At 41.6% G+C, this 13,453-nt stretch overlaps 1 protein-coding gene across 1 annotated transcript in view; it reads left to right on the top strand.

Moving 5' to 3' along the window:
- LOC124292278 (E3 ubiquitin-protein ligase ZSWIM2-like) overlaps nucleotides 1–13,453 on the top strand; it is a 31,177-nt gene that overhangs the window by 7,173 nt on the left and 10,551 nt on the right. The window contains exons 4-7 of the mRNA XM_046729339.1: nucleotides 6,124–6,343; nucleotides 7,844–8,086; nucleotides 10,880–10,964; nucleotides 11,502–11,629. Coding sequence (XP_046585295.1) covers nucleotides 6,124–6,343; nucleotides 7,844–8,086; nucleotides 10,880–10,964; nucleotides 11,502–11,629 — 676 coding nt within the window. The remainder of the gene's footprint in view (nucleotides 1–6,123; nucleotides 6,344–7,843; nucleotides 8,087–10,879; nucleotides 10,965–11,501; nucleotides 11,630–13,453) is intronic.

Raw genomic sequence — 13,453 nt, 5'->3', positions numbered from 1 at the left:
AACATGAGTTTTGTGAACACCCTTGGCGCCGTGGAGATGCCGAAGGGGAGTACACGAAACTGATAACACCTCCCGTCGAAGGAAAACCGGAGGTATTTCCTGAACTCAGGATGCATCGGTACGTGGAGGTAAGCATCCTTGAGGTCGATTGACGTGAACCAATCCCCTGCCTCCACAGATGAGATCACTGAGCGCAGTGTCTCCATCTTAAAGGATGGTACCTCTATCAAATTGTTCAGGCCCTTTAGATTGAGAATGGGCCTGAATCCTCCATCCTTTTTGGTAACCAGGAAATATGTGGAGTAAAACCCCTGACTTTCCTGGCCCGTAGGTACCACCTCGATGGCTGCCTTGTCAAGCAACGACTGTATATCCGCCTTCACCTGAGAAGTCAGCACTGGAGTACAACGAATCCCAGAGAAAGGAGGAGGGCCTCGCTTCCACTGCAGCATATGGCCATCCCTGAGTGTGGACAGGACCCTGGGATTTGACGTGACTTTCTCCCACTCCCGAAGGAACAGAGGTAGTCGGACGCCGACAGCGACGTCGGGTAACAGGCAATGAATCCCGGCGGTCGGCAGTGTAACAACTGCTTGTGCCGGGACCACTAAGGGCTCCGGAGGATAGCTTAATGGGAAGCCGGGGCCGACTTCCCCTTCCTCTGAAAGGCTGCTGAGAGGAAGCAGCCTTGCCCTTACCCTTACCTTTACCCTTGCCCTTGCCCTTACGTGCCTGTAGTGGAGCAGTCCACTTAGGCGCCTGCTTCCCTGATGAAGAAGGGTAAGCACTGGCAAGGACGGAAGGCCGAGCGCGAGAGGTGAGGGGTTGCTCGAGTAAGGGCTTTGAGTCCTTAAACTGGCTAACCGCCTCCACGGCCTCCCTGACTACTGTCAAAGCCCCCGGGAAAAGGGTCGCATCCATTCTGAAGGGCAGAGAGAGTAGTGCCTGCTGTCTAGCCGGAGAGTACCTGGCGACCGACAGCCATAGCCTACAGAGGCCCATGACTGCACTAATCATCTGGCTTGTGCACGACCGTATGGCGTCGCGTGCCAGATGTGAGTGCACCTCCGTAAGCTGCCTCGCTAAAGTAGACGATGACGCAGATCGTCCATGTCCTCAGTGTCCACCAGCTTCCTCTGCACGGCCGAGAAGTAAGCCGAGTGAACGGTAACCCTAAGCTGCTGCACGGCATTGCGGTATTGTTCTTCAAAAGAGCGATATACTGACTTCAATACCTGGTTGTTGGAGGTAAATGGAGGCAAGCGCCGACCCTGACGAGCCGATGCTTGACTGTGGCCAGATGACCCCCTAGGGCGACCGAGGCATAGATGCACTTGTCAACCACCGGCAGGTCGAACAGAGCAGCTTCTCCCATCAAGTAGCGACGGCTAAGCTTCTGGAGATCGAAGCGTGACCTGCTACCTGACAAGAGAGGATTAATAACCTCACTTATGAGTGAAGGTAATATACGCAAGTTGGTCTCTGCGACCCGACACAGAGCAACTCCCCAGTGAGGCGAAACTCCGCGGGGTCGGGGCCGTCCGAAGGAACGACCACCTGCGGCAACACAGTAGCAATGTGATCCCGCACTTGCCGCAGGGACGGGCTGAGCGAGAAGTTACCTTCCCCCGACATCTCCTGCCCCCCGCCCTCATCCATGGCTTCCTCCTCCAGCTCCTCCAGGAGTGAACTCTCAGTATCAAGAGTCACCTCCGAAGTCACGGAAGTCGGTTCCACAGACAAGGCCAACGGAGCAAAAAGAGCCGAGGTGCCTGGCTCGACCGACCCTAGGCTCGAGGCGCCTGGCTCGACCGACCCTAGGCTCGAGGCCGAACCTAGTCGCCGAGCACCGAGGGAAGTGCCTGCCGAAGCAAGATTCCCCAGGGCCCTGGAGGGCACCGAGGCGATCGGCAACACCAACGCTCGAGTACCCCCAGCTTGGGTGCTGGTTCCCAACGGTACAGGACCCGAAGGACCAGCGCCGGTGAGTTGGACTGTACCGGAGCCGAGGCTCGGGTCAGACACAACTGCACCGACAGAGAGGCCAATACCATCTAGCACCCGTGCGAAAGAAAAGGAACCATACATGCAGAAGGTGACTCTTTTCCACTCATTTCCGTAGGAAGAAGTACAAAAACTTCGATGTACAAACCATGCACGTCTATCTCAAGGAACGACAGCATGAAAAGTGAGGTGCAAAAGGTTGTCGGCTAGAGTTACCTGCTTTTGCCGGTAGGGGGCCCCTCGGGGGTCCTGTAGGGGTGGTCTCTCAAGTCAAAAACGAGTATTTTGTTTTGTTACAAATGTTGTAGGTTTATAAAATGGACATTTTAGTGCTTATATGTACCCCAAGGAGGACTTCTTCTGAAAAGAACTATTAATTTTAATACATTATCAACTCCTGAAGCACTTACCAGAATCATGTCTAGAAACTCTTTTAAATATGTTTGATGATATTTGGACATCAGGTAAATTTCCTCCCTCATGGCGTGACGCTATAGTAGTACCAATACCTAAACCTGGACGTGATCATACGGATCCATTAAATTACCGACCTATTTCACTAACTAGCTGTGTTTGCAAAACCTTGGAACGAATGATAAATAATCGACTTGTTTGGTACTTGGAAACAAATAATAACCTTTCAACAAATATACAATGTGGTTTCCGTAAAAACAGAAGTACTGTCGATCACTTAGTGCGTTTAGAATCATTTGTTAAAAACGCTCTAATTAATAAACAACACGCTGTGTCTATCTTTTTTTATCTTGAAAAGGCATATGACACTACGTGGAAATATGGCATTTTAAGATATTTACATGGCTTTGGATTGCGAGGCCGTTTCCCTCAATTTATTGCCAACTATTTAAATGACAGACAGTTTCAAGTCCGCATGGGTTCAACCCTGTCTGATCATTACAGTCAGGATCAGGGTGTCCCACAGGGCAGTATTTTGTCTGTCACACTATTTAGTATAAAGATAAATAGTTTATCAAAAGTTTTAAACGATTCAATAGATGGATCGTTATTTGTGGATGATTTTAACATTTCTTGTCGTGGTAAAAATATGCATACTATTGAACGGCAACTGCAGTTGTGTTTAAACAAGATAGACAAATGGTGTCTTGAAAATGGCTATAAATTTTCTAAATCGAAAACTAATTGCATACATTTCTGCCGTAAATACAAACCACATAAAGACCCTGAACTATCTCTTGATGGCACTCCCATCACAGTTGACAAGGAGGCCAAGTTCTTGGGTCTAATTTCTTACTCACACTTTACGTTTGCCACATAATAAATCCCTTAAAACTAAATGCCTGAAGGCACTTGACTTGTTGAAAGTGGTTTCAAATTTTAAATGGGGAGGGATCAAGCTACCCTCCTTAATCTCTATCGATCACTGGTCCATTCCAAACTTGATTATGGCTCCATCGTATATGGTGGAGCCTGCAAAAGCAACCTAAAACTACTTGATTCTGTCCACCACCAAGGTCTAAGACTTTGTCTTGGCTCTTTTAGAACTTCTCCTGTTGACAGCCTCTATGTCAAGGCAGATGAGCCATCTCTTGCACAACAACTGTATCAAATTATCATTACAATATATTACTAAACTGTACTCCAACAAATCTAACCCTGCATATAACTGTGTCTTTCATCCCCTCTATGAGGATTTATACAACAACAAAAAATCTTCTCTTGTTCCACCTTTTGGGCTAAGAATTAAACCATTCATTTCTGCTGCCAGCTTTTAGCTGGAAAATATAGCTCCTTCCTGTCTTCTTTCTTCTCCTCCTTGGCAACTTGTGAGGCCTGAAGTTGACCTAACTCTGACAAAGTTTAAGAAATCTGAAACTAATGAATTACAATATAACCAAGAATATAATCAATTAAAGACTAAATATAATACATACAAATGCTTATTTACAGATGGGTCCAAGGATGGTGGCGCGGTGGCATGTGCCGCTGTTATTGGATCCAGAACAATATCTTCTCGACTACCAAATAACAGCTCTATTTTCACAGCAGAAGCTAACGCCATATTAACAGCTCTTAAATATATTAATAAACACCGTAAATATAAACAATACATCATCTTTTCCGATTCTCTTTCGTGTCTTCAGGCTATTAAAAATCTTTCTTGTAAACATCCACTTTTATTAGAAATTATTGAATTGTATAATGAGCTTGCTACTGGCCAATGCGACATCGTCTTTTGTTGGTTACCCAGCCACGTTGGCATTTCTAGGAACACAATGGCCGATCTTGCTGCTAAGGCAGCACTCAAGAAATTTGTGACACCACTTCTTATTCCATACTCTGATTACAAAGCTAGCATTAGAACTTACATCCGGGGGATCTCATGCAGAAGAAGTGGGACACCCAAGTAGGTATTAACAAATTATATGTAATAAAACCCTACATTGGTTACACCTATTTGGGTTGTCCGATCAGATTTGAAGAGGTCATCATGCGACAATGTCGCATTGGCCATACAAGATATACTCATGAATATTTGTTAAAAGACGAAGATCCTCCATTTTGCATCCCTTGTGATGAAAGAATCACGGTCAAGCATATCTTGCTTGACTGTGTTGAATATTCCACAAGGGATAACTATTTCAAATCACGATCTATGAAGGATCTTTTTAATAATGTAAGTTCTCATTTAATTATTACATTTTTAAAGGCATTAGATTTGTTAACTGATTTGTAAATAGATAAATATTTTATGATTGAAAGTTTAAATTAATAACTCAGATTGTTGGTGGCTGTACCCTCAAGGGGGGTTAAAGTACTGTAAAGTTATTGTCCTCCTGAGAGGGTATGTAAGTCCCAAAACTTTCAAAGTACAATTATACTTACCAACTTTTTATCCCACCGGCATGTAATGCGGTTGGAAAAAGTCGTCGTCTCGTCCGTCCGTAATCATTTTGTTTCCGGAGCATAAAATGAGCATAACTCAAAGACCGTTCGATATTTTTCAACAAAAATTGGTAGATATGTCAACCATAACCTAAGGTGGTGCCTTTTGCTATTTACAGATTATTGTCATTTTTATTTTTCTCGGTTTCCATGGAAACGTTTTGGACTTAGTCTTAAAGAAGGGTGGGCTTCGTTTCCGGAGTATAACTCAAGAACCGTTCAATATATTTCAACAAAACTTGGTAGATATATCAAACAGAACCTTAAGTGGTGCCTTTTGCTATTTGCAGATTTTTGGCATTTGTATTTTTCTCGGTTTCCATGCAAACGATTCGGACTTAGTCCCAAAAATGTGAGGGGTGGGTTTCAATTCCGGAGCACAACTCGAAATCTTCTCAATATCTTTCAGCAAAACTTAGCAGATATGTGAGTCAGATCTTGAAGTGGTGTCTTTTGCTATTTGCAGATTTTTGTCATTTATTTTTTTCAGGATTTCCATGGAAACGATTTGCGATTAGTCTAAAATCACGCTGGACTTTAAGTAACTCTCAGATGATTTGTTCTTTAAAAAATGTGGGGGCCGGGGGGATATGTCATCTTGTGATGACTCTTGTTTAAAAACGTTGTATTTTTGTGATTTTAATTTTGGCTAAGTTTTCCTACAATTGCCAGCGGCTGAAGGGATGATGTAAATCCAGCTAGGGTCCATGCAGGTAGCAAAGGTACTGTAAGTCCCCATGGTCCCTAGTATGGTGATCAGCCTTCAGTTGCTGGTGATCTATAGCCCTGTTTGATATTGTTTTGTTGTCTATAGTGATATATTTTTATGATAATATACTAGTTTTAATGTAAGAGCTGTTATATTCTAGTAGTTTTACTGTCCTGGATGACAGGTTTTTATTTTCTCAATTTATTTTTTATTGATATGAATTACATTGTTCTGGTCACGATATGGCTGAGATAATGCCGATGTGACGTTAAATCTTAACTCACTCACTCACTCATTGCTTTCCAAAATTCCATGGGGTGGTAGGGTAGCCTAGTGGTTAAACCTTTGGCTTGTCACATTGATTCCCCAAATAAGAAGTGACTATTGGGATCGGGTGGATTTGGCTGACACATGTCATTGTATCCCAACTTGTGTTCAAGATTCTAGCGCCTCTTGTTTTACCCAGTCTTGTGTTATAATGTCCCCAGTCACCTGGCAACTTGGACTTGTGGAGAGAGAGATCAACGAGATACTGCGAGGGCACATGTCACCACGGAGAAACCAGACCAAGAAGCCAACATCCAGAAACACAACGGCAGATGCAGATGGGAGGACGGCAGTGCAGCAGAGAGACATCGACAAGGAGGATGTTTGTCCAATATGCCAGGAGGAACTACTTGATAAACGCCTCCCAGTCACTTATTGCAAGTAAGTGTTAACAGGAGGAACTACCCAATAAATTTCTTCCAATCACCTACTAGTTCATTTTTCACAGGCTTTTTGATGAGTACCTACATGTTGAACCTTCATACGCAAACCTTTATTCATTCATTCATTCGTGTAGATTGATGCTCATGCTGTTGATCACTGGATTATCTGATCCAGACACGATTATTTACAGACCATGTCCATATTTGGAATACTGCTGAATGCGGCGTTAAACAAAATCCAACCAACCATCAGTCAGTCAGTCAGTCACTTTTTCCAAATTTGTTTGTCTGGATACATCTAGACGCGCATCTACCAGAAATTGTTGTTAATAGCTTAAAAGCCATGAAGATCCGGGTTAGAATTGGTCTTCAGCAACCCATGCTTATCATAAAAGGCAACTAACAGGATCAGGTGGTCAGGCTCGCTGACTTGGTTGACAGGCTAGAATGCATTATACTGGATACCTAGCAGGGTCAGGGGTTAGGGTTAGGTTAGGGGTTAGGGTAATTTTCATCTCAGTTTTATATGTTTTCACCTTTCCGTGCTCGCATCACATGACCTAATTAAATATGGCAGGCAGGTATCCGGTATAATGCATGTGTACCGGTTGACACCTGTCATTGTATCCCAATTACGTAGATTGATGCTCATGCTGTTGATCGCTCAATTGTCTGGTTATCGATTATTGATTGTCGATTATTTGCAGACCGCTGCTGTATAGCTGGAATGTTGCTGAGTGCAGCGTTAAACAACAAACCAAATGAAACCTAGCAGCTTAAAATGCCAACTGTAGCTCTCCAGCCATTCTTCATCAGCTTTTTTCTGCTGTGGTGGTGGAGTAGCAACTTGGTTTAAGCAGAGGCCCAGATAAGCTGCGTATCCGGGTAAAATACGCATAGAATGACGTATAAAAAAATAACTGTTGCGTACCAATTACGCATTTACAATGTTAGATAGGCAAAAAGTTTAAAACAAATGCGTACGAAATATATTTATAAAAATTGCTTACGTAATGAAAAAGACATCGATTGCTATCAAGTTGTACTGTTAGTATAGGACAAGTGTTGTAATGTCAGTATAGGATAAGTGATTTTTTATGAAATAATTTCCATTATATTTAAGTTGGTTTTGATTAGGTATGACATAAGGCAGAACATACCTGCTTAGTAAACTTACTCAATGACGTAATACTTAGGTGAGTAAAGTGACTGAAATAAGCACATATTTGAAAGCAGTGGGTAGCGGAAAATGAAATACCCACTCAACATTCATAATACCCACTCCAAAAAAATACAGTGTGTACAGTACCCACATGAGCTAAATCTTATCTGGAGCTCTTTTTAAGTATCTGCTACTGCTAGGCAGTCCAAAGGCCTAAGTTTTGAATCACCAGTTGAGCACAGAGTGTGAAGCCCATTTCTGTTGTCACCTACCCTGATACTACTGGGTATGTCACTTAAAGATGCAAAATGTCCAAACTCACTCGTTACTCTGCAGGTTCGGATGCGGGAACAGTGTCCACATCAAGTGTATGAAGATCTGGGCCGAGCATCAGCAGGGTGTCGGGGAGAAGAACATTAAGTGTCCCATGTGTCGGGAAGACTTCGGACCCTTCAATCTTCTCAAACTGGAGATGCGGAATGCTGCAGACAAGCAGGATGCAGCAGGGAGGATGAACAGACATGTTGGAACCTGCTGCAGGAGCTGCCATATTGCTCCCATCGAGGGCAAGTGCTACAGGTGAGTTGTGGATGGTGAGAGCATCCCCTCTTGTACCTGCAAGGAGGACCTAGTGCATGTTACTGCATCCAGTATATAACTGTATCATGATACAGGAACTACGGTTATAATAAAACCACTAATGAAGTATACGACATTATGGATAACAACTTCTTGTTTATTGCATAGAGCGACATTTGGAGTAGATTCTTATCCATAACATTGTATGCTTCATTATTTTCTCACAATCATTAATGGATAACAGCTTCTTGTTTATTGCATAGAGCGACATTTGGAGTAGATTCTTATCCATAACATTGTATGCTTCATTGTTTTCTCACAATCATTAATGGATAACAGCTTCTTGTTTATTGCATAGAGCGACATTTGGAGTAGATTCTTATCCATAACATTGTATGCTTCATTGTTAACTCACAATCATTAATGGATAACAGCTTCTTGTTTATTGCATAGAGCGACATTTGGAGTAGATTCTTATCCATAACATTGTATGCTTCATTGTTTTCTCACAATCATTAATGGATAACAGCTTCTTGTTTATTGCATAGAGCGACATTTGGAGTAGATTCTTATCCATAACATTGTATGCTTCATTGTTAACTCACAATCATTAATGGATAACAGCTTCTTGTTTATTGCATAGAGCGACATTTGGAGTAGATTCTTATCCATAACATTGTATGCTTCATTATTATCCCACAATCATTAAAGGATAACAGCTTCTTGTTTATTGCATAGAGCGACATTTGGAGTAGATTCTTATCCATAACATTGTATGCTTCATTATTATCTCACAATCATTAATGGATAACAGCTTCTTGTTTATTGCATAGAGCGACATTTGGAGTAGATTCTTATCCATAACATTGTATGCTTCATTATTATCTCACAATCATTAAAGGAAAACAACTTCTTGTTTATTGCATAGAGCGACATTTGGAGTAGATTCTTATCCATAACATTGTATGCTTCATTATTATCTCACAATCATTAAAGGAAAACAACTTCTTGTTTATTGCATAGAGCGACATTTGGAGTAGAATCTTATCCATAACATTGTATGCTTCATTATTATCCCACAATCATTAATGGATAACAGCTTCTTGTTTATTGCATAGAGCGACATTTGGAGTAGATTCTTATCCATAACATTGTATGCTTCATTATTTTCTCACAATCATTAATGGATAACAGCTTCTTGTTTATTGCATAGAGCGACATTTGGAGTAGATTCTTATCCATAACATTGTATGCTTCATTATTTTCTCACAATCATTAATGGATAACAGCTTCTTGTTTATTGCATAGAGCGACATTTGGAGTAGATTCTTATCCATAACACTGTATGCTTCATTATTTTCTCACAATCATTAATGGATAACATCTTCTTGTTTATTGCATAGAGAGTGACGTTTGGAGTAGATTCTTATCCATAACATTGTATGGTTCATTATTATCTCACAGTCAAACAATTAACTCTAATCAATTTTGGATTTAGTTTGTTATGACTGTAGTTTGTTATATGCAGCTCAGGTGGAATATACAGCAAGTGGCCATGACCTAAGATGAAGTTGGTTACAACCATCATTTCATTACAATACAAGTGTGTTCTTAAAGGCACAACATCACATTCCTCTAAAAATATATAATGCTTTTCTCTCAATAATACTAACTCTCAGACCTGAGGGAAACTATCATATAATTTATTCCAAACACGAAAACATATTTACATTAGTATATTAAATTTAAAAGTTTAAATGAATTAATGCATTATTGCGTTAAATCAACTCTTGCACCCTCTACCGGCCGAACATTATTTGTGAATCCCAGAGAGTTATGTCCCTTGGAACGCTCTTTACTAATATCCTACACACAACTTGTGATTGAAACTGGTTCGGCAAACACCGACAGCACTGCATGCAACAGTTTTCGATGTACAGAGCAATTGTTTACATTCCATATATGGCAAGTGTTCTCTGTTTTGAAGCTATTCGCCTCAAAGTTTCAATTGTCGACTTCAGGCAAGTCGTAAGGGATAATAAGTGTGACATTGTGCCTTTAAAACATTGTTTACTGTCTTGTGTGAACATTTTGTCAATTGTTTAGGGACTGTTCATAATTCGGGGGGTATTATGATGCTCTTAGGGAGGGTCGACCATTTTGTTCTAGGGAGGTGGAGGGTGTCAGCAGTTTTGTACACATGTACCGGGGTCAGCAATTTTGTACATAAAAATATCCAAAAGTATGCTTAAAAATTATGGGAAGGGGTGGGGGTCATTGATTTTGTACATGACATGCAGGGGGTCACTTACTTTGTACATAATCTTAGAGGGGGCATTTACATTGTATATGATTCTCCATAAAAGCATCATCACCACCCCCACCCCCACCCCACCCACCCCTAGCCATAAATTCTGAACGGTCCCTATGGCTATTGCAGGGTGGAAATAACTTTAAAATTGCTATTGTACTCGGTACAGTGGCACATGTAAAATCACTTGCCCTGATCATTTTTCCACTATACCGCCATTTCTTGTTGATTTTTAAATAAACAACATAATTAAAAAATTACATTTTCATCAAGCTTTTGATAATATGATATTCTGTTAATAAGCTGATTGTGGCATCAGCTGAACAAACAAGAGAAAAGTACTTTGTCTGTGAAAATTGTGAATTTCATTATTACTCCTTACTTTGTAATTGGGACTACCTGTGCAGAGATCCTTTCCTTCCTGATGGATTTGATGGGTATAGAATACATTGGTATTGAATCTTCCTATATTTCCTCAACAGGTGCACACACTGTACTGAGTATTATCTGTGTCAGTCCTGCTTCAACACACCAACACACACACAGCATTCCTTCGAATATAGACATGTGAGTATACTTGTATATGAACTCTTTTAGCCATCTGTGTAACCATGGTAACATGATTAGTTCATTTTCTAGAACACTGATTTATTGCCACCCAAAGAGAACTTGATTAATATTGACCAGTCTGTGCCCCAACTATAAGCATAACAATCCACTTGACATCATCTTCAATGTTAATGCATGGTTGGTTGTTGTTTAACGCTGCACCCAGCAATATTCCAGCTACATGGCAGCGATCTGTAAATAATCCACTCTGGACCAGACAATCCAGTGATCAACCAAGTCAGCGAGCCTGACCACCCAATCCTGTTAATCGCCTCTTGTGACAAGCATGGGTTAAGACCATTTCCCGCCATTGATGTTGCTGGAATATTGCTTAAAGCGGTGTAAAACCAAACTCAGTCAGTAAGATCTTTTCTAACCCGGATCTTCATGGGTTGTATGGAGTTTTGAAAAAAAAAAACATATCTTAAATGTAGACTTTTCTTTTGGTAAATTACAAATATTGTTCAACTTAGTTTGTGTCTCACTTGTTTGCAGAAAAGAAACCAGAGATGGCGTCCAGCTGAGCGTATGTTTGGTGCTTCAGTTCCACGGGCCGTGGCCACAGACATGATGAACAGAGAGCTGTCCGCCACCGACTATGACATGCTGCTACAGCTGGACAAGTCAGTATATATATGATAATAATAACCTAGTCGTCTTTCTTATTGATCCTCTGGACCAGTAACCCATGAAGATCCGGGTTAGAATTGATCTTCAGTAATCCCATGCTTGTCGTAAGAGGCGACTAACGGGATCGGGTGGTCTTGCTCACTGACTTGGTTGACACATGTAATCGGTTCCCAATTGCGCAGATTGATGCTCATGCTGTTGATCACTGGATCGTCTGGTCCAGACTCAATTATTTTCAGACTGCTGCCATATAGCTGGAATATTGCTGAGTGCGGCGTAAAACTAATCTCACTCATTCACTCTGGACCAGTAATTGTCTGAGCATCTCAACTTGCTGATAGACTTGCTTCCTCTTGTTCTTTACGGGCGGTGGGGTAGCCTAGTGGTTAAGGCGTTGGCTCGTTTCGCCGAAGACCCGGGTTCGAATCCCCACATAGGTACAATGTGTGAAGCCCATTTCTGGTGTCCCCTTTGCCTGCATATGGGGCATTGGGGTAGCCTAGTGGTTTAAGCATTTGCTCGCCAAAGGCCCGGATTAACAAGACAAAGGCCACATGGGTACAATGTGTGAAGCCCATTTCTGGTGTCCCCCGCCGTGATGTTGCTGGAATATTGCTAAAAGCGGCATAAAACAAACTCAGTCAGTCAGTCAGTCAGTCTTGTTCTTTACAGTCATACCAATTTGCCATTCCACAATCTGCTGGTCATGCTTTCGAATAGTAGATTTGTCTCAGGAGTTCATGTGACCATTTGTACTTTTTGCCAACTCTTATGCCAATCAACCAATCAGTGATTAGGAAAGCCATCATGCAGCCAATCAAATCATCCCAAAACAGGTAATATATGCACGTATCCTGTGCACCCAGTATTGGACTATAATGGGGAAAAGGGGCACAGTTTACCCAGGCTGCTTTGGTGGCGCATTTCATTGTATCCCGAGGACATGCTAGAATCCTTTAACAACACTCTTCTACCCAGAGTTCCATGCGGCCAGCCAGCATAGTACCTCTGCCACAGGCCAGAAAGATGTGACGATTTGTCACATCTTGCACAGTCCATTCAGTATAATGTGCATATTTCTTATGTCTTTTATTTTTGACGAGTCTACACATCTAAGTAAACATCTTTGATAGAATGGTTTAGTTTCACTGAGAAAATATCCTAAAACATGTAACACTATTTCGATTTGCGTAGCGATTCTTTGTTTACATAAGTTGTACGGCTCCACGTGCTGTCATCGAAGCCGACAGAGAGCAAACGATGCAGCCAGTTTGATATCTAAATATGTACCGTCATAGACCTTACTGTCGCAGTTGTGGAAGAATATATATGTAACAATGTAAAATATTGAAGAGCACGCCGAAAAGCTTGCGTAAGGCCAATCTCTTATAATTATGAATATGCGTGTTTGTTTACAAACAAGAGAAAAGTCATGTGATATGCAAATTAGCCTGTGGTAGTGATGTTATGCTAAGTCATCACTGCGCCGGAGTGTGCTTTAACAAGTGTCTTAATTATGGTTCTTTTAGATTATGTTTCTATGTTGCATTTCCCCTTGTTTCGAAAAGTGGCAATCATCTGACATTTGAGTCATTTTTGTCTTTCCTCCGACATCAAGCTGAATCGAAAAGTGACTGTCTATAACAGATTTGCGGTTTCCAGCTGGTAAATTTTACAAACCAACTGGCTAAATCAACACAAAATTGACTCAATTATCCACACGAAGCGTTGATCTTCCGCTGACCGTGTGGAGTGAAGCGTGAGAGTCCCATGTGTCTTGACGCAAGACAAAGTCTACTAATCTGGATTAATGACCG

The sequence above is a fragment of the Haliotis rubra genome, unplaced genomic scaffold (genome assembly GCF_003918875.1).
Source record: "Haliotis rubra isolate DU_JTF1 unplaced genomic scaffold, ASM391887v1 Scf510, whole genome shotgun sequence".
NCBI lineage: Eukaryota > Metazoa > Mollusca > Gastropoda > Lepetellida > Haliotidae > Haliotis > Haliotis rubra.
This window is presented reverse-complemented; position numbering and strand designations above follow the sequence as displayed.